This window comes from Amphiura filiformis, chromosome 3 (assembly GCF_039555335.1).
Source record: "Amphiura filiformis chromosome 3, Afil_fr2py, whole genome shotgun sequence".
Taxonomy (NCBI): domain Eukaryota; kingdom Metazoa; phylum Echinodermata; class Ophiuroidea; order Amphilepidida; family Amphiuridae; genus Amphiura; species Amphiura filiformis.
Window position 1 is genome coordinate 35,872,517 of NC_092630.1, and position 26,081 is coordinate 35,898,597.

General features: G+C 34.1%; 1 protein-coding gene across 1 annotated transcript in view; it reads right to left on the bottom strand.

The window, feature by feature from the left end:
• Positions 1 to 10,377: 10,377 nt before the first annotated feature.
• Positions 10,378 to 26,081, bottom strand: part of LOC140148431 (calcium-dependent secretion activator 1-like) — a 107,265-nt gene continuing 91,561 nt past the window's right edge. The window contains 4 exon segments of the mRNA XM_072170368.1: positions 10,378 to 11,064; positions 18,632 to 18,736; positions 19,381 to 19,488; positions 22,177 to 22,353. Coding sequence (XP_072026469.1) covers positions 10,894 to 11,064; positions 18,632 to 18,736; positions 19,381 to 19,488; positions 22,177 to 22,353 — 561 coding nt within the window. The 3' untranslated portion in view covers positions 10,378 to 10,893.

The following is a 26,081-nucleotide window of genomic DNA, read 5'->3' on the forward strand; positions in this document are numbered from 1 at the left end:
CCTCTTCATGGTAAAGGTAAATCATTGCACATCTCCCCATTGAAAACACACATTGTGCACGGTTGACCACAAAACATAAAGAATAATAGGATTTACTTTTCTATTATATGGTGAATCGTTGGAAATGCGTGCTTGTCTATGTGTGTAAATCGTTATGATTCACCATTTGACCATCCTAACCATGGTGTATTTAAAATGTTTAATGAACACACTTTCACACATTAGGCTGATTTTCTTAAATGTTGGTCAAGTAATGTTTTTAAAAACAATAAATGTGCATAGCCTGTGCGTATCTCTCCTTCCTATCACTCGCTCTCTCGTCCCCCCCCCTCCGATTTATCACACAGTGGTAAATTTGTGACATTTAAATACATAACATTAAGTTTACGAGTAATGTCTGTTTTTAGCTGAATATAAAATATTAACACCTTCTCTAAATTAATTATACCACATGTACATATGCTCAATAAACATGGCACATAAATAATTTAGGCCTGTATTTGTGTGTACAAAACGCTATGTTAAATCTATACTAACAGAACGCTATCAAAATATTCATTGATTTCCTTCATATTTTGTGGGATGATAGTAAATTATATGTCTAACATGTGTGCCAAATTGCATTAAAATCGATGGCGTAACTGCAGAGTTATTGTCCAAAAACTAAAATCAGATGATTTTGCTAAGCAATTTTGTAGACAATCCCGGAAAAAATGTGTTCGAACACCCACTGTAATTCCCATGTTCATCTTAGTATAGTGCGACGCTATATGAGTCACTGGAAACTAAGATTTATAATAGAGTTCTCTCAATGTTCATCTTAAGCATATCCCTCCCTTTCCCCACCAATCAATGTTGGGAGAAGATATGTGAAGATGAGCATATTGGGTATGCCAACATTGTACGGGGGTAGAAGGGGGACTATTTCCAATAAGGCCTTTAAAGTGTTCGAACAATATTTTCTGAGATTGCAGGTATGAGTTATATACTGAGGTCATAGAACTATTTTGTGTGGTGGAAGAATACACAAAATCTCCAAGGGAGTGAGCAGGTTCACAGTTGGGACCAGTTCACTTTTTATAATGAAAGTCTATAATAATACATCTTTATGGTGGTTAATTTCATTTTCTAGAGGATTCCACATTTATTATTGCACATATTTTTCTGGTAACTGTACATTGTAACAATACATACGATCTAAGATTTTTTTCTCCATATTTGGTGTTCAATTTGCATTTTATATAGATGCTTGCATGTTTTTATTTTAAACTTGGGTACCAAAAACAATTCAATAATAGCTTTACATTTAAATAATTTCACAGATAGATATAAATGGCAATACAGTTATCTATTTGGATCTAAGTTTACCAAAAATTGGTCATAACAATTATAGTAATAATGATAATAATAATAATATTGATACACTAGCACCCGAGCTGCAACCTTGGCGAAAAAGGTTGCCACACCTGAGCGTTAATTGGCCAACATCCTTCCCCGCTCCCCTATTGCAATGTTGATTTGGACAAAATCGTCATCATTTCTACATTACAGTCTCCCAACATTGGAAAATGGGGGGTGGGGAAGGGCAAGTGTAATCTGAATGTGCATTTGCAACTATTATACAGAATAATACGGAACTATCACATATTTAGCTTCGATTGCGTGCTTTTAACACCAGAACGTGCTGGTGTGGCAACGAATTTCCGCCAGAGTTGTCTCTAATAACATATAAAAAAATCATCTGAAATTACGTTTTCGTTCATATCTTTAGAACGGAATGCTGGATTCACGTGCAATTTTCACAAAGTCTTAGCCTGTTTATGTACTCTGTACTAAATATAATTATTTTCATGTAATTTATACATGGCTTGGTCTATGTGTCCTATTATTTATAAAGATGCCAAAATAATGCAAAATATGTGAAAAACATCAATCGCCATTACATGCTGTCTACTGAAGATAGTACACGCAAAATTTTAAAACTATTTTAATGATGACGAAATAGCGTGAAGTTTAAGCATTAGACCTAATAATAATAATAGCAAGGATCAGAAGAGGAAAATTATAATCATAGAAAAGTCATCAGAGGATTCGAACCCTGATCTCACTGATCTATAGATTTCAAGGCGGCGACTTAACCGCTGAGCCAAGAAGAAGTCGTTGAATTCGTGAGCATTTCTAATGTATTAATGTTAATTTAAAATTATGCAATGCGTATATGTACAGTAAAACAGGTGATTTAATTCTCATTCACCTACAATTTCAATTGTTATGCCGTTCTGGTTGGTTTAACCTAATACAGAGATGTTATAACCTCATAGTAGAATTAACATGTCATACAAATGCATTTAAGATCAGTAACCCATTGCACATATGGAGATGAGGTTGATGACGGTCGACAGTCGACACAAACAAATTAAAAGAAATTTAGATTATTTTCTTTTATTTAAGATTTGTCCATCGTGGAGAAAGGTATAATCGAAATTCCATCTTTATTTTTATAACCCTAAATACATTGCAAACATATACAATCGTTGTAAATCGATGAAATTATGTGTATTAGAGACGTTTCAGGTCAATTTGATACCATATGCATTGCATAATTTTAAACTAACATTAATATATTAGATATGGCTTGGAATTCATTCACTTCTCCGTGGCTCGGCGGTAAAGGCGCCGACTTCTAAACTACAGGCCACGGGTTCGAACCCCGCTGTTAGTTTTGTTAAAATTAATATTTTTCCTCTCTTAATCCTTCGTATTATTGTTGGTCTAATAGTTAAACTTCGCGCTATTTCATCATCAATCAAAAATGATGAAATTTTCGGTGTACTATATTCAGTAGACAGCATGTAATGGCAAATGAGAAGGTTTTTTGACACATTTTGCATTATTTTGGCATCTTAATAATTAATAATATACATAGGACGGTCCGCGTGAAAATGATATGAAAAAAGTTATTTACGCTTAATTGTAACATGGATAAAACGGACAGTATCCACTAAAAACCTGTGTGTAGCAGCAACTTGATACGATTTTCCGTTACTGATATTTAACAGAAAATCATGCAGTTTAGAGCCCTAATTACGAAATGTGTGTAATTTAGCATAAATGGTGATTTGAGGGACCACTCCCTAAATAAACCAAGTACTTTGTCAAAATTTTATTATGATTCAAAAGAATATTATCTACTCCCAAATCGTGCAATATGAAGATCATACGACATTCCGCTTTTTGAGTTATGAGACAAAAACGAAATTTAGATGAAATATTTTGCATTCGGCAGAGACAACCTTGGCGAAAAAGGTTGCCACACCTGAGCGTTAATTGGCCAACATGCTTACCCGCTCCCCTATTGCAATGTTGATTTGGACAAAATCGTCATCATTTCTACATTACAGTCTCCCAACATTGGAAAATGGGGGTGGGGAAGGGCAAGTGTAATCTGAATGTGCATTTGCAACTATTATACAAAATAATACGGAACTATCACATATTTAGCTTCGATTGCGTGCTTTTAACACCAGAACGTGCTGGTGTGGCAAACAATTTCCGCCAGAGTTGTCTCTAATAACATATAAAAAATCATCTGAAATTACGTTTTGTTCATATCTTTAGAACGGAATGCTGGATTCACGTGCAATTTTCACAAAGTCTTAGCCTGTTTATGTACTCTGTACTAAATATAATTATTTTCATGTAATTTATACATGGCTTGGTCTATGTGTCCTATTATTTATAAAGATGCCAAAATAATGCAAAATATGTGAAAAACATCAATCGCCATTACATGCTGTCTACTGAAGATAGTACATAAAATTTTAAAACTATTTTAATGATGACGAAATAGCGTGAAGTTTAAGCATTAGACCTAATAATAATAATAGCAAGGATCAGAAGAGGAAAATTATAATCATAGAAAAGTCATCAGAGGGATTCGAACCCCTGATCTCACTGATCTATAGATTTCAAGGCGGCAACTTAACCGCTGAGCCAAGAAGAAGTCGTTGAATTCGTGAGCATTTCTAATGTATTAATGTTAATTTAAAATTATGCAATGCGTATATGTACAGTAAAACAGGTGATTTAATTCTCATTCACCTACAATTTCAATTGTTATGCCGTTCTGGTTGGTTTAACCTAATACAGAGATGTTATAACCTCATAGTAGAATTAACATGTCATACAAATGCATTTAAGATCAGTAACCCATTGCACATATGGAGATGAGGTTGATGACGGTCGACGGTCGACACAAACAAATTAAAAGAAATTTAGATTATTTTCTTTTATTTAAGATTTGTCCATCGTGGAGAAAGGTGGCGAATCGAAATTCCATCTTTATTTTTATAACCCTAAATACATTGCCAACATATACAATCGTTGTAAATCGATGAAATTATGTGTATTGGAGACGTTTCAGGTCAATTTGATACCATATGCATTGCATAATTTTAAACTAACATTAATATATTAGATATGGCTTGGAATTCATTCACTTCTCCGTGGCTTTCGGCGGTAAAGGCGCCGACTTCTAAACTACAGGCCACGGGTTCGAACCCCGCTGTTAGTTTTGTTAAAATTAATATTTTTCCTCTCTTAATCCTTCGTATTATTGTTGGTCTAATAGTTAAACTTCGCGCTATTTCATCATCAATCAAAAATGATGAAATTTTCGTGTACTATATTCAGTAGACAGCATGTAATGGCAAATGAGAAGGTTTTTTGACACATTTTGCATTATTTTGGCATCTTAATAATTAATAATATACATAGGACGGTCCGCGTGAAAATGATATGAAAAAAGTAATTTACGCTTAATTGTAACATGGATAAAACGGACAGTATCCACTAAAAACCTGTGTGTAGCAGCAACTTGATACGATTTTCCGTTACTGATATTTAACAGAAAATCATGCAGTTTAGAGCCCTAATTACGAAATGTGTGTAATTTAGCATAAATGGTGATTTGGGGGACCACTCCCTAAATAAACCAAGTACTTTGTCAAAAATTTTATTATGATTCAAAAGAATATTATCTACTCCCAAATCGTGTGCAATATGAAAAACATGCTACATTCCGCTTTTGAGTTATGAGACAAAAACGAAATTTAGATGAAATATTTTGCATTCGGCAGAGACAACCTTGGCGAAAAAGGTTGCCACACCGGAGCGTTAATTGGCCAACGTCATTCCCAGCTCCCCTATTGCAATGTTGATTTGGACAAAATCGTCATCATTTCTACATTACAGTCTCCCAACATTGGAAAATGGGGGTGGGGAAGGGCAAGTGTAATCTGAATGTGCATTTGCAACTATTATACAAAATAATACGGAACTATCACATATTTAGCTTCGATTGCGTGCTTTTAACACCAGAACGTGCTGGTGTGGCAACGAATTTCCGCCAGAGTTGTGGTTACATACCACAAATGTACATAATACTACTCATGAGAACATCTAATATGATCATTGATAACACTATCATCAATAAATAGATACATGCTTCATGATAATTTCTATATATATAATTCTGTTTTATAATTTTGAAAGCTATTTTACAAAATGCACTTTGACAATTTATATTTGCTGCTGTTGATGTTAATATAGACTGTGTTTGTTGAGGTTGAAAGTTAATAATAAAGCCGACATGCTCATCGCTTCCTACTGCTGCATTTTATGGTCCGTATAGACAACTCGCATTTTCGTGATTCACCTGTTTAGTTATTTCAGTAAGATAATGTGCTTTTGTTTTTAAAGTTAATTTGTCCCCAAAAATTGAAATTGAGATATGGCCAATAAAAATCAGTCAGTCTAATCAACAGACGAAACTTTAAAGCGTGACTCTACCTTAAATATCCCTCCACAATTCCCTCGTCTAATAGCGAGATATGTCCGCCCTGTATCATATAATATTGTAGACTCATTTTTATGCACAATGTTAACGGAACGAAGGAATGTCAGCCTTATGAGGAAGCTTTTGGCAGTAGCATGGATCTTGACCGTCTTCCCCCCACTGTGCCGTATACAAAATAAATGGCAGATTGTAGGTAGGTGGTTAAGATCCAGGCTATTGCTACTTGTTGGCCTTCGATAACCTGAGCTGCAGAAAACATTACTATGGAATATTTAAAGTACTAGCTGACCCTGATGTGTATTTGTACACAGACACATGTGACACGATCAAATCCACTCAGACCAAAGTTGAAATCTGTAAGTCCATATCATACTTGGTTGCAAAGCTATGACCATTTTACATAACCATTTAGTCTTGTACTTATTGTTGTTTTTTCTCCCTGTTTTTCCTCTCAATTTCATTATTGCTGACTTTGATCTGATTGAATCGGAACATGTCACATATCATACTTTTCCGATGGCATTAAATTATACAAGTCCTTTATACTTAAAAACAATGTTTTAAGTATGTTTATAACAAGTTCTTTTAAAAGAAAACAAAACTGACAATCATTATCTACAATTTGTCTTTAAAACAACAGCAACAAATCCCATTTACATTGACAATTGATACATTGCTTGGAATGACTTCTCCATGTCGGACCCAACATGAATATTCATTAATACTGGTATGATACCCAAAAGTGCCAAAAGTGTATACCATACAGCTCATAAGCATGGGATGCATATGAAGCTAGGAATTGCACATGAGAACAGAAATTGTAATAATATATTACATTAAGTTTATCTTTATTGTTTTGTTTTATGATATGTCAAACACACAGCATGCAGGTATAAAAACATGCACAGTACCACCGTCCTCTAAATTTGGCATGCACTGAATTGAAGCAATAAGTCAACACATATGTCATATACAAGAGGTCATTAGTCTAAGTCAAGTACTATATAAATCACACAGCCACTGATACGTACTGCCAAATATTAGTAACATAATGATGAGTAGAACAGGTTACCAGCACTGAATTAAATGATTCAAATGTTCTAATTAATAAACACTACATAAATGAGAATTTTGGCACAGAATCCTAGCATTTACCCTTAACATGATATCACAACAATATATGAACTCTGTTTTTGGTATGCCCCTGCTTAAACAGTACCATTAGCATTACATTACAAATGGTAGTTCTTTGCTGTCCTACTATTGACAAAATGGGCTATTCCTGTTGAAATCCATACACTCTTATGGAAAACATGACCTTAATCTCTCACATAGGGGTTGTAGAATTCAAATGAAGTCAATGATTAAAGTAACCCCATTTGAAATTCACACTCCCTGTGTAGTAGATTATGGCCATGTCTACAATAGGGGGTGTGTGAATTGGAATAGTACTGTGCTTGGTGGGGCTGGCTTCACCCTGGACTTGCATGAATTAACATGATTTCATGCTATAAAAGGTCCATTCCAAGGTTTTCTGGACCAAGATAAGTAACACAAGTAACCAACACCTATGTCCACTCTTGTATATGAAGTAAGATACATTATTTAATATCAAGGTCTATACTTTGGGTCTTGTCCTTGATGTATTAAGAATTGTGATGACTTGCTTCTTGTACGAGAGAGAGAGAGGAACAAGTGTTGATTACTTAAAAGTGGTATAGCCATAAGGAGATACCAAAACTGGTTACCAGATGACTATACCACCTCCTTAGAGAAGAATTTCTTTTTATACAACTGGTAATATTATCACAATGAAGTAATCATTGTATTAACCTATTTACTAACAGGGGTTAAATGCTGTTCATTGCCTACTGCAATATATCACCTCACTGTTGCCCCTGAGCTTTCTTCTAGATCTAGCATCATCCACAGTACAGCCAAGCTGTAACCCTGCAGCTAGATATTGATAAGAGCAGACCCAAGTATAGCCAGCCCCACTATAGTACAACAAATTGTGTGCATTTTATAAGACCTCATATGCAGAGAGAATTTCAGTAACATTTTGTACTGATTCTCCGCTGACATAATGAGACCATGCATTTTCTCAAAATATCAGTCAATCATCATCTTCTGAGCCCCTTGAAGTCGATAGTTTAAACACCTTGAACTGGTTTTTTAAATATTTGTATTGCAACACTTGGCTACTTGAACTGTTTTCTTATTTGTATTGCAACACTTGGCTACATGGATTGTATTTCGCTTATACAAGGAAATATACAAAGTTGTTTTCACAAAACAAATTAAACTAAAAATAAGTTAAATGGCAGCTATTGGCAAACTAAAAATGGTGTAAAACACATTGAGTTGTTCGAAATCAAGACACAAAAAGATGCTATTGGGTGTGCATGAAACTGCACAATTTTGCTAGAATTGCATCTCTTTGCAAAGTTGAAGTAATACCTACAACCTTGGAATTATCCAAACCTTTGCAAAATTGCCATTGTAAATTAGACATGATCATCCTGGCCAATGCCACTGTAAATTCGACATGATCATCCTGGCCAATAACAATACTTTCTTAGAATATAACAACATTTTATACTACCTTCCATTCAATTCTTCCATTTAACTTTTGTTTTTTGAATGCCATTTATATCATATAATTATTTTCTTTACCCTGTAAACTCAACATACACTTTTAAGAAATCTACTTTTCAGTGCAGGATTTGTGTGTCCAAGTATGCAGCTGCAATGAACATAATTTTGTATGCATGTACTATAGGTGCCAACGCTAGGTTATATGGCACTATTATACTACTTACTAATACATGTACACTGAGCATAGCTTTTTCTCTAGTTGAAAATCCTGATCCAAATTCACCTATTTCATATCTCTGTAGATAATGATATGGTCAAAATATACACACCTATCATAATTCTTATGACACACGCAATAGCCTGGTAACACAAAGACCAAGCAATAAATGATTATTCAAACCCATAAATACACATGGCAATGGGCAATCTTTGTGATTTGGGTATGGAATTCACATCAATCACAGATCATAATATACTTAATATCTTAATAATGTAACAAACCATCAAAGATTGGTCATGGTTGGATATTATATTTGTCTGTAAACTGCAATTCAATCTCAACAGACCTATTATAGGTCAGTAGTTGTTAAAACTGCCTATAACTATCAACCTGTGTATACTGTATATTGGAACTAGGTGCCACATGTATTTTCTGAAAAATAAACTACTTTTAACTTTACAAAATGAAAGAACTGTTCTATTTGCTAGCCAATCAGCTATTCATTGCCATACAGAGAATTCATGTTAATTCCGAGTTGTTTTTGATTTACTTGTTCTAGAATTCTAGCATACACCATACAAATAAATTACCTCAATTGCTAATACTATTCTTGAGTTGTTTTAAAATTATGAGCAATGGCCTACATATTCTAATAGATAATTCAGTAGCCTACCAATGTAGCATTTCTAAGCTGAGTTCATTTCACATATCTTGGGTGCTAACATTTTCTTTTATTTATTGACAGAAACGTTACTGCATTACATATATTGTAGCAGTTCAACAACTGAGGTTTAAAGATAGTATTAACACAAGTGTAGCTCTGATAACTTATATTGTTTTTTGTGATTTCTAAATTCACAAGTCACATACATCTTGATTATCAAAAAGCGCCCTCAAACCACGAAAGAACAATTTTAATATAAGATGGCAATATAACATAGGTGGATTGCCCAGCATGACGCCATGAATCGGCCGACCCAACACGGATCAATTGTCTGACCAACTACTGCACCCCAAACAGCTTTCCAGAGGGGTGGGCCTGTGGCAAGGGCCTCGCTCAAGAGCTCAAGACACTGCAAACAAATTGCAATATGTTAGTACATGACTTATGAATTCTTATATCACCTACTAGATAAACTGTTTCACTTCACTTTATTCCCTGCATCCCATGACTGTACAAATAAGACCACTTGAGAGGGCCCACCCCAATGGAAAGCCAAAAAAGAACCTGATCAGATACTTGATTGAGGTTGGGTAGGCCGATTCGTGAAGCGGCGTACGTGCTGGGCGATCCACCTCCTATAGTGATCGTCCTGTGTGGAACTCTTTGGTCTTTATATCATAGTCATGGGAAGTAAGGAAATGTGTGAAGTGAACAAAGAAATCTTTCTAAGTCTTTGCTAGTCATAATCATTCATTTGTATCAAAATGTAGATTTCAATGTATGAAGTAAAAACCTCTAAAGGTTTACCCATTCAGGGGTCTATATTTCACTAAACTTTTAACTCTTTGTAACTTAAATAACTGTTCGTAAGTTTATGAATACCCTTTTACTAGATATAACTTTACGAAGGATCACTGTAGTAAATCCCTATTACTTACGAAGGGTTCCGATCTTTTTCTTTGTAACTCAAATAAGCGTTCATAAGTTACGAATACCCTTTTACTAGATATAACTTTACGAAGTATCCCTGATTCCCTGTAGTAAATCCCTATTACTTACGAAGGGTACCGATCGTAAGTCATTTTAGTGAAATGGACCCCTGATATCTTATCATACTATGAATATATGCATGTACATGTGGTCAGGTATTATTGTACGGGGGAACACTAGAGCAACTATTATAACACATTTCCATTCTCTACAAAAATATTTTGAAATGTTAATATGACTCACTTTATATTGATTAAGTATGTTAATTATATAATAACCATGCTACAATGATATTCATCTACAACTGTTATAAAATAAAGTTGAAAATTCTGACGACTAGTACCATAGAACAGCCTGGAATGTTTATCTGATTATTTACGAAGATTGAATGAAGATGGAGCTAGAATAGGTCATACTGGCAGGTAGGCAGGTACATATATATATCGTAAGTAGAATAGGAATCCAATTTTTTGGTTGTGATGCATGCATGCATGCATTAGTCCGTCTTGTCTTCTGTCCGTTTTCGTCCAGATTACTTTGAGACAGCTTGGGATACCGATAACTTCAATCTTCATCAGAATCATCCAGACTGTTGCTATGGACGACCGCCTCGGAGCCGTGGGTAATGGAGGCTGATGCTTCCTCTACTTGAAGTCGCTGCTTGACTGTGTCGTAGGTCTTGCTGTTCAAGCTGCTGGGAGGGACTCCATGAAGCTCAAAGTAACGGTAGATTTTCTGAAGTAGAATGACAACAAGGACAGTGATGTTAATAATGATTCTGGCTCTTTTCACTTGTTTTGATCCATACCTAATATTAATATAAAATACTGGTATCTAAACCTTACAGAATCCTTGTTTTTCCCTGGCTAAACATTATATATAGTACAGGAGCAGCAACCTCAAAAAAATGACTTCGTTCATCCCCCACTACATACAAGGTTTGACACCATAGGTAGTTAGTATGGACCCTCTAGATCACTGCTAGGTAGGTAGTGGAATCAAATTGTGGTATCACTTTTTTTTTTACAGGTCATTTTATGTGTGGACGATAATCGCATAAAATCACCAAAAATAGGACAAAATTAAGGGGTAGGGGAGATATAAATTCTCATAACTCAACTTTTACTCATAATAATGAATTTATTTTGGTATGAATATGTAGCTAATTGATTGTTCTAACTGCCTAGTATTATTTGAAAGCAAACCTAGGTTTCATTTGATCATGATTGGAAGTGGCCAGTCCATACACTAGTGAAAAATCAGATTTTTCACAACAATGCGCAGGGTGGGTGTTTTTGTGACATTGGCTTCAAATTTTACTATTGTGCCAATTTCTATTTTCAAAATTAATTAAATTTCCTTTTTTAATTTTGTTTTTAATATCAAGCATATCTAGGCAAACTTTGATGTTCTGGTTCAAATATTTATGTATGTGCATGTTTGCTTGCATGTTGGTTTGTGTTGTGTGGGTTTGGGGTAGGTGTGTGTGGGTATGTGGGGGTGGGTGCGGGGTGTGTATAGGGTTCAGGGTTGGGGTGTTTTACATGTTTTAATATGTCACTCGGCTGAACTATATAAGTTCTATTAACAAAATTTGTTTGTTAAGTTGCCATTCACGTAATATTTTGAATATTTATATGTATGGGGTGAGATCAACCGCTGTTTGTCAGGAAAATAGACTGAAAATGTAAAAAAAATAGTTACTTTTCCACATGTAGCAGCGTGTGTAACAATATTAAGGGGTAGGGGAAATATAAACCAACATAACTCAACTTCAACTCATGATAATGAATTCATTTTGGAATTAATATGTAGCTAATTGATTGTTCAAACGTGTTAGTATTATTTTAAAGCAAAGCAAACATTAATTGTCAGGTAGATAGCCGTAAAAAGTGAGAAAAGGTTACTTTTCTTTGTATAACCATGTCAAATATGGCATTATTAAGGGGTAGGGGAAATAAAAACCACCATAACTCAACCTTTACTCATAATAATGAATTCATTTTGGTATCAACATGTAGCTAATTGATTGTTCTAACTTTCCAGTATTATTTTTAACAGAAAAACCATAAGATAGACATAAAATATGATAAAAATGTTAATTTTCCAATGTGTAACAGCGTAAAATTTGACAATATTAAAGGTTAGGGGACGTACAAACCAACGTAATTTCGACATTTATTCATTATAATTCATTCATTTTGGCATTAATATATAGCTATTTGGTTGTTGTAATCTTTTAAAGCAAAATAACCATTAATTGTTAGCTGGAAAGACATAAAATGTTTAAAAAATGTCAATTTTTCATGTGTAGTAGGCCTACCGTAAAATATGACAATATTAAGGTGTAGGGGACATTCAAATCACCAAAACTCAAGTTTTACTGATGAAAATGAATTCATTTTGGTAACAATATGTAGTTAATTGTTAGTTCTAACTTTCTAGTATTATTTAAAAGCAATTAAACCATTAGTTGTGAGGTAGATAGACATAAAATGTACGAACATGTTAATATTCAATGTCTAAACAGCGTAAAATATGACAATATTAAGGGGTAGGGGGACATACAAATCACCAAAACACAGGTTTCACTGACGAAAATGAATTCCATTTTGGTATCAATATGTAGCTATTTGATTGTTCTCATTTTCTGGCATTATTTTAAAAACAATTAAACCATTAGTTATCAGGTAGTTAAACATACAATATGAGAAAAATGTTAATATTCAATGTCTAACAGCATAAAATATGACAATATTAAGGGGTAGGGGACATACAAATCACCAAAACTCAAGTTTTACTGATGAAAATGAATTCATTTTGGTATCAATATGTAGCTATTTGATAGTTCTAACCTTCTAGTATTATTTTAAAAGCAATTAAGCCATTAGTTGTCCGGTAGATAGACATAAAATGTATGAAAATGTTAATATTCAATGTCTAACAGCGTAAAATATGACAATATTAAGGGTAAGGGGACATACAAATCACCCAAACTCAAGTTTTACTGATGAAAATAAATTCATTTTGGTATCAATATGTAGCTATTTGATAGTTCTAACCTTCTAGTATTATTTTAAAAGCAATTAAGCCATTAGTTGTCCGGTAGATAGACATAAAATGTATGAAAATGTTAATATTCAATGTCTAACAGCGTAAAATATGACAATATTAAGGGGTAAGGGGACATACAAATCACCCAAACTCAAGTTTTACTGATGCAAATGAATTCATTTTGGTATCAATATGTAGCTATTTGATAGTTCTAACCTTCTAGTATTATTTTAAAAGCAATTAAGCCATTAGTTGTCCGGTAGATAGACATAAAATGTATGAAAATGTTAATATTCAATGTCTAACAGCGTAAAATATGACAATATTAAGGGATAAGGGGACATACAAATCACCCAAACTCAAGTTTTACTGATGAAAATGAATTAATTTTGGTATCAATATGTAGCTATTTGATAGTTCTAACCTTCTAGTATTATTTTAAAAGCAATTAAGCCATTAGTTGTCCGGTAGATAGACATAAAATGTATGAAAATGTTAATATTCAATGTCTAACAGCGTAAAATATGACAATATTAAGGGATAAGGGGACATACAAATCACCCAAACTCAAGTTTTACTGATGAAAATTAATTAATTTTGGTATCAATATGTAGCTATTTGATAGTTCTAACCTTCTAGTATATTTTAAAAGCAATTAAGCCATTAGTTGTCCGGTAGATAGACATAAAATGTATGAAAATGTTAATATTCAATGTCTAACAGCATAAAATATGACAATATTAAGGGGTAAGGGGACATACAAATCACCCAAACTCAAGTTTTACTGATGGAAATGAATTCATTTTGGTATCAATATGTAGCTATTTGATAGTTCTAACCTTCTAGTATTATTTTAAAAGCAATTAAGCCATTAGTTGTCCGGTAGATAGACATAAAATGTATGAAAATGTTAATATTCAATGTCTAACAGCGTAAAATATGACAATATTAAGGGTAAGGGGACATACAAATCACCCAAACACAAGTTTCACTGACGAAAATGAATTCCATTTTGGCATCAATATGTAGCTATTTGATTGTTCTCATTTTCTGGCATTATTTTAAAAGCAATTAAGTTTCCCACGAGGGTTGAAGGTCATAATGGGGCCAATACTAAAAATTATCCTATCATGTTGTAATGTTGTAATCTCAAATTGTTCCTCTCATCGCTAAGAATTTTAAAAAAGACAATTGTCATAGTTCTCCGAAGCTTAGATGTGGGGTTATAACGTCGAATATATCCATAGCATAAATAAAGGTCAAATTTTTAAAATGGTCCAATTGCACCAATTAACGAAGAAACCTCAATCGATACTACATTCAAATTTTGGTGCAACGATTTGTATTCCTGTGTTCCCTTCACAGTTAATGCAGCCAAAGTTGAGTTATGGTAATATTTCCCCTACCCTTAATATTATCATATTTGACACTGTTACACATGGAAGTTTTTTCTCACATTTCCTTTGTATCTACATAACAACTAATGATACCAGAACGTTCGATGAATTCATTATCAAGAGTAAAAGTTGAGTTATTGGAGTTTGTATTTCCCCTACCTTGATATTGTCATATTTAGGGACCGTTCACAAACACTTGTAAGGGGGACCTGATGCAAAAAGGGGGTCTGACATTTTTTGACCCTCCTAAGGGGGGGGGGCCTGAAAAAAATGATCAAAAATTTTCCTGGAAAAATTGAGTTTATATGATTTTCTACGGGGTTGACCCATAATTTTCATGTCAAAAAGGGGGCCCTACAATTGTTGAGGTCTGTAAAGGGGGGGGGGGGGCTCGAAAGAATATTTTGCGATGACATTTTTTTGCATCAGGCCCCTCCCCCTTACAAGTGTTTGTGAACGGTCCATTACGCTGCTAGATATAGAAAATGACTTCTTCTGACAGTTTCTGTGTATCTACCTGACAACTAATGATCGCTTTGTTTATAGAAAGTTAGAACAGCCAATCAGATACATTTTGATACCAAGATGAATTCATTTTCACATATGAGTAAAAGTTGAGTTATGGCAGTTATATATTTCCCCTACCCCTTAATATTGTCATTTTACGCTGTTAGACATAGAAAAATTACCTTTTCCTCACAGTTTCTGTATATACTGCCTGACAAATAATGGTCGCTTTGCTTTAAAATAATACTAGAAAGCTAGACCAATCACTTGGATATATTTTGATACCAAGATGAATTCATTTTCATGAGTAAAAGTTGAGTTATGGCAGTTTACATTTCCCTACCCCATAATATTGTCATATTTACGCTGTTAGACATAGAATATTTACCCTTTCCTCACAGTTACTGTGTATCTACCTGACAACTAATGATCGCTTTGCTTTGAAATAATACTAGAAAGTTAGAACAATCACTTAATACATTTTGATACCAAGATGAATTCATTTTCATGAGTAAAAGTTGAGTTGTGGCAGTTTATATTTCCCTACCCCTTAATATTGTCATATTTATTTATGCTGTTAGACATAGAATAGTTACCTTTTCCTCACAAATACTGTGTATCTACCTGACAAATAATGGTCGCTTTGCTTTAAAATAATACTAGAAAGTTAGAACAATCACTTAGATACATTTTGATACCAAGATGAATTCATTTTCATGAGTAAAAGTTGAGTTATGGCAGTTATAAATTTCCCCTACCCCCTTAATATTGTCATTTTACGCTGTTAGACATAGAAAATTTACCTTTTCCTCACAGTTTCTGTATATCTGCCTGACAAATAATGGTCGCTTTGCTTTAAGATAATACTAGAAAGCTAGACCAATAACTTGGATATATTTTGATACCAAGATGAATTCATTTTCATGAGTAAAAGTTGAGTTATGACAGTTTACATTTCCCCTACCCCGTAATATTGTCATCTTCACGCTGTTAGACATAGAAAGGTTACCTTTTCCTCACAGTTTCTGTATATCTGTCTGGCAACTAATGGTTGCTTTGCTTTAAAATGATACTAGAAAGTTAGAACAATCACTTAGATACATTTTGATACCAAGATGAATTCATTTTCATGAGTAAAAGTTGAGTTATGGCAGTTAATATTTCCCCTCCCCTTAATATTGTCATATTTACGCTGTTAGACATAGAAAACGTACCCTTTTCTCACAGTTTCTGTGTATCTACCTGACAACTAATGGTCGCTTTGCTTTAAAATAATACAAAAAGTTAGAACAATCAATTAGATATACATATTAAATTGAATTGAATAGAATTAATACCAAGATGAAGTCAATATCATGAGTAAAATATTGAGTTCTGATGATTTATTTTCCCTACCCTTAATATTTTTCTATGTTATGCTGATATACGAGGGAAATCAACATCAGTTTTTGTTGGGTTTTTTGGTTTCTTTTAAATTTTTTGTCTTTTTCTTATTGGTTACTCACGTCCTACACCTAAATATTCACATCAATGGAAACTTAACGGATTTTGTAAATGGAAGTTGGTGCAGTGAAGTGACATATTAAGACATTTACACACACATGCATCCCCTCACCCCTACACATACCCTATGTACACCCCCCCCCCCCACACACACACACCTCGTCGCACAGACACCCCAACGAACTCATACATATTATAATGATTGGAACTGTTACAATAATGTTTCCCTTGATATGCTTAACATTAAAAACAAAATAAAACATTAAAATTTAAATTAAAAAATTAAAAATGGAAACTGAATCAATTTTGAAAATATAAAGTGGTATAGTTGTGCGATTTGAGGCCAATGTCAAACTTTACACATATGGTTTAAAAAATCAAATTACCACTCATTTATGGACTATATACTTCCAAATATGCTCAAATGAAACCTGTTTTTGTTTAAAAATAATACTAGAAAGTTAGGAAAATCATTTAGCTACATATTGATACCAAAATGAATTCAAAATCACGAGTAAAAGTTGAGTTCTTGGAATTTATATCTCCCCTACCCCTTAATTTTGTCCTATTTTTGGTGATTTTATGCGATTATACGTCCATACATAAAATGACCTGTAAAAAAAAAGTGATACCACAATTTGAGTCCACTACCTACCTAGCAGTGATCTAGAGGGTCCATACTAACTACCTATGGTGTCAAACCTTGTATGTAGTGGGGGATGAACCAAGTCCTTATTTAGGCCTCCTGTGAGATCTTGCTCCTGGACTAATAATTCAACATTGTACTTCCGGTGAATGTAAAATGCATAACACATTCTACTGGAATGAGGAATGTAGGATGCATTTGTGTCTTTTGCCTATCCAATTGTGTCATAATAGATGGGCTGGCCAATATTTTGATTATCCACTACAATAAAAATTGGACAACCTATCCATTATGACACAATATTGGATAGGCAAAAGAAATATTATTGAAAATGCGTAAATGATATTACTTTGAACTTACCACCTTCTTACATTTGACAGACAGAATCATAGGAAGAGGAAACCTCATACTACTTACATATTTTGTTTCTTATTCAGTTACGTATAATTTTTTAAAGTAAAACTGCCTTTTTTGTTCGCGCATGTATATTATGCCAACACATTATTGAGGATCAACAAACATGCGGCCATTGCGTGGCATCGAGCGCGCGCTGTCGTATATCAGTATCCACAATTATCTGATAATGGTAACCTAAATCCAATCAAATTGTGTAGATTCTTGATAAGACACATCAACTGAATAAGAATCTCTATTTGTAGTGGACACACACATCCATTTCTGCATGATTTCACACTGCCAAATAGTATTATATGATTGTGCATCCTTAATTTTAATTTTCAGAAAAAAATCATTGAATAAATTAAGCATTAAAATGAGCAGAAATTTGCATAATTTTGGCTAAATTTGAATCGGTCATGATTAGCAATGTTAAATCCTGCAAGTGTACCACAGATGGGAGAGATTGAGTAATTTTTAATGATTTTAAGCAGCCGTTTTCTTCTGTTTTTTGTACAGAAACACTGGCATGATTTTGCATGTAAATCACAAATTTTAATTAAGGGCCAGTCGTAAAAAATAATGATTTTTTCCCAACCAGAGGAATCAGACATGGGCTGATTTCAACCATCCTAGCTGTCACTAAGAACTCAGTCGTTCCTGTGAAGAAAAAGTGATGTTTTCTTAAGGCAAATTTAGTACATATCTCTATGGGATGTTATTTGGTGGCGTTAGAAGAGTCTCAACCTCTCCCTCTCCTACAGAGTGACACAGCTACTTTGGGACTATCAATACTTACTCCGACAACTCTGATGAGCGTGTTGAGCTGATGAAGATGAAGCTGTGCTTCCATTCTGTCTGATAACCAATCACATAATATATTCATGTTGGCTTGGAACCACATCTAAAACAAAATTAACAAAAGAGTAACCGATCAGGTCATCTGGTAATATGTTCTTTTTCCGTCATTTTTCACTTTCATGAAGATACAATATTTGCATTCATTTGTCTTTAATGTTATTAAAAAGCTGGGTGCAGCCCGTCACTCAAAAGACCCAGTAGTTACAAGACCCACTATTCAGAAACCCCATTATTCAGAAGGCCCACTAGTCAGAATTTTCTGAGTAGCGAGCCTTTTGAATAATGGACTTTCTGCATTTCTGCTTTTTGTTGAATTTGATGTAAAAACACAGAATTTTTTTCTGACTAGCGGGCTGTATCCAACCCTAACCCTAAACCCTAACTCTAACCCTGCAAAGCTAGGCCTGTTAATCAGAAGGCCCGCTACTCAGAAAATACCCACTACTCAGAAAATATTTTCTGAGTAGCGGGCCTTCCGATTAACAGGATTTCTGATTAGTGGCTCTTCTGGTTAGTGGGTCATTTTAAATGAAAACAAGCCCGCTTTTCAGAATTTGATGGATTTTCTGAATAGCGGGCCTTCTGAGTAACAGATCTTCTGAGTGACGGATGCCCCCCAAAAAGCCTACTTCCATCTGAGATTTTAGCATATTAGATATCATTGAATATACTTTATTTGTCACTTACATCATACAAGTTGAAAATGAATTCTTCATCATTCACCCTTTCTCGGATCTCTTCCAGATTGTCACTGATGAAGCAGTTGAAGTCGTCAGCAAGCTCCAAGCCAGGGTTCTGAAAAATATAAAAAGTTTCCACCACAAAGATGGAAATAGACCACAATAACATACAAAGCCAATTTGGTAAGTTCTTTGTTCATCATAATTGTGTTTGTTAAAAAAAATTAGTAAAAAGAAGGGTATATGTGGTTGTCGGGAATGACAGAAGGGTTGTCTACAAAGTTATGAAGTACTGTTAAAGATAAAAAAGAAATATCAAAAGTACCATATAATATTATCTACAAGCATAATGCCTCTAAATGTTTTTTTTTTTTTTTTTAAAGAGACGAAAGACAGACACTCTACACCAAAAACACTTGGGAGTTTGAGCAACTATATTACTGATACAGGTGTCTGTACAAACATGTATTATTGTCAGACCAATCTATTGTAATGCTTTTGTGGAGGGTGTTTGCCTTTGATTTCTTTCATCATTTAGAGGCATACATGCCTCTAAATGTATATGATTGACTAATCATATTTCATAATCAGTAATATATTGTGTATTCATGTCCAAAGAATGGTTAATAAAAGTGATTTAATCTTTAGAATAAAATCACTGACTCCATTAAAGTACAAGTAATCAGTGATATCAATACCGTGCACAATTGGCCTACTTGGTGATCACTTTACTTTACTTTACTTTTGACTTACTTGCCATTCATTAGACAAATTCTGTAGGTTTTACAACTCTGAAGCTCCAAATTGCAAAAACAATGTGTTTTGTGACCATTTATTGATCGGTCAGTAGCTTTCCACTAAGTACCGGAAGTTTTTAAGTCAAGTGCCACTACAAAATCCAACATGCCGTTACTCTGAACTTGAGATGAGACAGACTATAGAACAATAAAATTTTACTTTTGTGTATATGTGACCCCACGCCACAACTGAGCCCGGATGTCGCCCCTAGACCATTTTGAGGTTTTGGCATACTTGCAAAGGCCATACCATAAGCTTTAAAAAAACACTTCAACCAGCTTCATAGCATATCTAGAAGTAAAGTTATGGTCGTTCAAAGGTGTCACGGTTTCAAAACGCGAAACCGAGAAAACACAGTTTAAAGTCAGGGGTTTCAAAATTTGCCAATTTTTAAATGATTTACAACTTTTGACCATGGCAACCATTACCTTCCATACATGCTATTACCACCAAACTTTGCACAGACACTTATTATATCCTATCCTAATTATTAAAAGAGAAAGAAACCACACTTCATCTTACTTTTGCATATTTCAGGCATGAGACTGCACTTTCCTAAAAAACTGAAAAACTGAAAATGCGCGTGAAATTGGGCAAAAAGTACCAAAAACAGGCTGAAATTAAATAAAGTTGCGGAAATTTTGACTATAAAAATATAAACACTAATTAATACTAATTAACATGTTACACCATCACCATAGCAACAGAACAAATAACTAAACTTATGAATTTAGATGCCATTTCGAGTTTGTACCATTTTTGCATTGCGATTTTTAAGTGTTTGATTTTTTCTGTGAATTCTACAATCATCAAATACATGAAAGACAGGATTATAGTATCAATTGGAACACTTAATTATCACCACAAATAACTGTGTCATTAGCATGATGACCCTCGACAGCACTTATTGAACTGCCCGCTCTGAAAAGAGCGCTAGGCTGGGTATAATGCTTTTGTAATGTTAACAGCAAGTTACCATAATTTAAACATTTTTAGTATGTAACTTCTGTGCTAAAATATAAAGATAAACACTAATTAATACTAATTAACATCCGTACTGTGCAGAATCATCGGGTCAGCTGACGTAATTCGACCAATCAAACAGTCCATTCGCACGATCTTGGCAACAGATGAACCAGATGTTTATACTAAAATAGGCTAATAACAATGTTTACATGAAAATATCCGCTAGAAAATGAATCTGGAAATCCCCAGCTTTCCGGCAATACCAAACATGGCGGCACTCGAACGAGAGAATCTTTCGTAGCAGTGGACAAATTTCACGATTATTTCGACGCTCTAAAACACTTTTTACTCAATTTTAGGAACATTTTAGAACGACAAGCTTCAGAAAATGAGGTTTGTTACTTGTTTCTACTCTATATTTTGCAATGAAACTTGGACTAGTGTAAGACAACATATTAATCATTTCAAATCTTTAAAAATCTCATTTTTCATCGGAATGACCTTTCAAGCCAATTTTCACTGTAGCGCAAAATCAAGTTTAGCGACATCCGGGCTCAGTTGTGGCGAAGGGTCACATATTATGTTTGTCCTTATTGATATTACTGCTATAAAGCATGAATGTATTACAAACTCACAATCAGCCATCCATGTTGTGACAAAATGTGGTAAAAGCATCTTGCAATAATCTTGCATCTTGTTGTTATACAACAGTCCATTGCATTAAGATTGTCACAATATAAAAAGACAATTGTGAGTTGTAAAATGTATGCAAAATTTTATTGAACTGGTTTGATGAAAGTTTCAACAATAAGTAAGCCTCAATCTTCTTTCATTAATTACAGCCTTGTGCCTAATGAGCTACAGAAAGGTATGAATTAAAATATAATCACCTATCTAATACAAAAGCTTGGAAGTCATAGAAAACATACAAAAGTCAAGTAAGATTATACACTAATTACTACTACTACCTTGAAAATGCAGACGGGAGGATAGTACAGGCGAGGTCTTTAGAATAAGGGCCAGAAAATTCCTGATTTACCAATTTGATATTACTTGCCGTGAACGATAGAAACGAAGCGAAGAGTGTGCCTTCGTCGTATCGTGCAAGTTTGCCGCATAAGCCTTGGAGGACCGCCTCCATCTTTGTGATGAGCACCTGAGCCATCCGTCTGCTTTCTGCTGATATCATTTCTCCAATCTTTGTGTGATAAGAGTACTGTGAAATAGGATATGAAGATTTGAACAAAAAAGGTTAAGTGGTGCTTCACGACAAGAACAAACCTTAACAATTATACTTTGGTAAGCTGAAATTATTACAGAGTAAAGAGCCTAATCTTACATCTTACCAATCAAATTTTGGGGCTAGTTAATAATAACATTCAGCAGAATTATGATAAAACATGTAGAATCATTTAGTAATACAACCATATCACCTTAATGCCATACCTATAGTAATAGTTGAAAAACTCATTGTTGGAATCTACTTAGCACAGTAAGCAATGTAAGAAAGTAAATCCAAAATACTGTTCGTCGTCTGCATCACATACTGTCATATCTCAAAAGGCTGCACTGTGTGATTTTTATTATCATTGCTGCATTTATATTTCAGCACGCTTCTTTCTTTTATTAATGGACATGAGATTGTAATATTGTGATAATACCTCAAAATTAATATATAAAGTTAATTTTACAGTGTATTTCATCACATATTAGATGACACTAATAAAAAATCACACAAGACAGCCTTTTAAGATACAAAAAAAAATCACTTCTTATCTTGGAATTTTGATACACTTGGTATCCCCGGCCTTCTATTCTCCATTTGACTGTACTTGTCCTCCTAGCCAACATATATCCTCAATATTATTGAAAATCTTAAATGCAAAAAGGTTGCAAGTGCCTTGATATTACTTTGAACTTACCACCTTCTTACATTTGACTGACAGAATCATGGGAAGAGGAAACCTCATACTACTTACATATTTTGTTTCTTATCGCTCACATTTAAACAAAAATAAAATAAAATAACTATGCTACGTACGCTAACTTTCAAATAAAACTTATCATCTACTTTTTAAATACATACATCCTTATAAATAAATCTCAGCAGGACAAGTTGGATTTGCAGAAATATTGTTAAGAAAAAGTAATAAATCAATAGGGGAAAGGGCACAATACTAACTAGACACAGTCAAAACCCACTACATCTATGCTACAATATCATACATAAGGGTCTGTGTTACCTGCAACTTTCTGCTGAGTTGGTTAAAGAAAAGATTTTGGAAACTCAGTGTTCTTAATGCCTTTTTATGCCAATTCAAAGCAACTTAAATATGACTTGTCTTATATATGTATTAAGAGTTTTGAGAGCTACATTTGTTTGATAGTGCAGAAAATATTTTAGGAAAAAAAATGGGTATCACATTTGGACTCAGACAGGCATATTTTAGTCTCAGGATTGTTACTTGTGATGTAGTTTGTTGGGCTTAAGTATAAATCCTTTTTTTTAATATTTAAAGCAGAAAATATCATCCATATGCAAGTTGCAGGAAACACTCTTTTTTAGATAAACACCACCACAAGGAAAAGAAAAAAATTCAAATCATGATGCACCCAGTCGACTTAAAAAAAGAAGTACATTTGAAGAACATAAAGCTGGTCCAAAGGTTTCTTTTGACCAACATAAGTTGCTCTATTTGCTTGTGTTTCTAAAAAACCACATTTATGTTAACACATAAATATAGAACCACAGGTACTGAAAGGAGTGCAACTAAAATGAGTTAAATGGTTAGTAGAAATATCATGCAAACTTAATTTACTACGCATTTTGTGTTATTGTCCGTTTCTTAATACTCTGCGTGCTAGCCTTATGCTGGTTTCATACTACCCTGCCGCTTGCCGCTGAGCGGCGTGGCGCACACGTATTGCAGACAAACGGACACAATCAAGGCTTGTCATTGGTTGAAACGCCCTGCCGCTTGCCGCAGCGGCAGGAAAGTATGCTGGAGGCTTTAGGCTTCAAAAAAAAAGTTTTGAGATATTTTATCAATATATTAAGAGCTATCTTAAGAGCCATTGAACCAATACTAGGCTTGTTTGTACTTATTTTAATCCATTTTTCATGCTGATTCCAAATATGATCATGACAATTTACAATTCTGAAAGTTTTGAATGTTTTCATTTGTATACTGCTTGCACCTTCTGTTTTAGACCATACTTAATGGGCTTCAGTTGAAATCCACACACTCCTTATGGAAGACATGACCTTAATTTCCTATGCAGGGGGGTACCTATTCAGGTAATTCAATTTGTAATTCCCACTCCCTGTATAGGAGATTAAGCTGATGCCTTCTATAGGGGATGTGTGGATTTCAATTGTAATAGCCCAATGTGTTTATTCCTGCATTTTGTGCGCTAACATAACAATGTGTTTAAGTTAACTTAAGCTTTACTCACATTTCAAGTTAACCCCGCCCCTCCATTTAGTCATTGTAATTGTCATAGGTGTGACCTTTTAGTGCAGACTATTTGAATTCAAAAAAAGTTGAAATCATGCAACGCCCATTATATAACATAATTTCGCGGGAAAATTTCAGTTTAACTCCCTTTTCCACGGTCATAACCAAATATGGCAATAAGATTAATGTCAGATTAGTTTGAAAGCGCACACTTTTTCCGAAAAGTTTCAGAAATTGACAATAACACTAAAAACATAAGTGACTTCAAGAACCTGTAACCACAATACAAAAACCTGCCAAATAACACAGCATTGGTTATTGGCAAACTGTGATGAAATGAAAAGATGAACAAAAGTATTACCACCACAATTTCTCATTGACCAAACAGACAGGAGCTAAGTATGCTTCAGAGGACCATTAACCACCACAACAACCAAACAGGAATGACTGATGAACTGATTCCTGGTCAGATCATCTATGTTCATGAATAGAATCGGTTGCAGTCATATTTGGCCTAATTAAATTCGTGGTATACACCATCATTTGTTTTATAATACATGTAAGACTTAATAGTTGCGTTTGAACTTTGTCCACTCAAGTCGCAACAATGGTCTTGTAAAATCTTGTTTAAGAATTTCCAATCATAGTATCAGTGAAGCTTTACTTTTAGGAAGCTTGCATGCAATAAAAATACCTCAGGCTTTTAATTAACCCTTTATATACTTTATCCGAGTGGATCAGGTCACAATTATTACCAACATTGCAACAGTTTGTTTTACATCCTCTGAATTATACTAACCCTGTCTGTAAAGTCACAAATAAACTTGATACAATTATAAACACAATATAATTGCAATACTCTGCTTGGTTAAACGGTACAATTGTCTACATTGTCTATGTAATGGCTTGATTGATTAACTGATTGATTAACATGGTTGGTTAGTTGGTTGGCTGGTCCACATGTGAGGGTGCACTGATGACGAAAAACGTAGACAATCAAATACAAATTTTATCACAGGTTGGAAAGATTCAAGAAAGAGAGAGAATAAGAATAATCAGAAACTAACAGTATGCCAATCAAAGAATGAACCTACCATCAGCATAGTATTTAATCAAATCGTTGATCAGCAGTATTGGTGGTAAAATGAAGCAAGACACGGAATGTGAAAAATTAAGATTACATTAGCAAAAATATGGTGTCTATGATTAGGCAAAAAATGTGGTATAAGTGAATTAATTTTGGTTATCATGGTGTCGCATCTTTTATCCATACTGAAGCATGCATCTTTGTTTGTCCAGTCAATAGTTGTATCTTATATTGGTGTAAGGGTCAACCTTGGCTTGTTTTCTATGCAATTGGTTGATTGGGTAAGTCTAATTAGAAATCCTATCTCTCATATGAAAGATTACATTTCCAATCAAATTCAAATCTGTCAATTTGAACCATCCAAGATGCAAATGTTTTTTCATTTCAAAAATAGGGAGG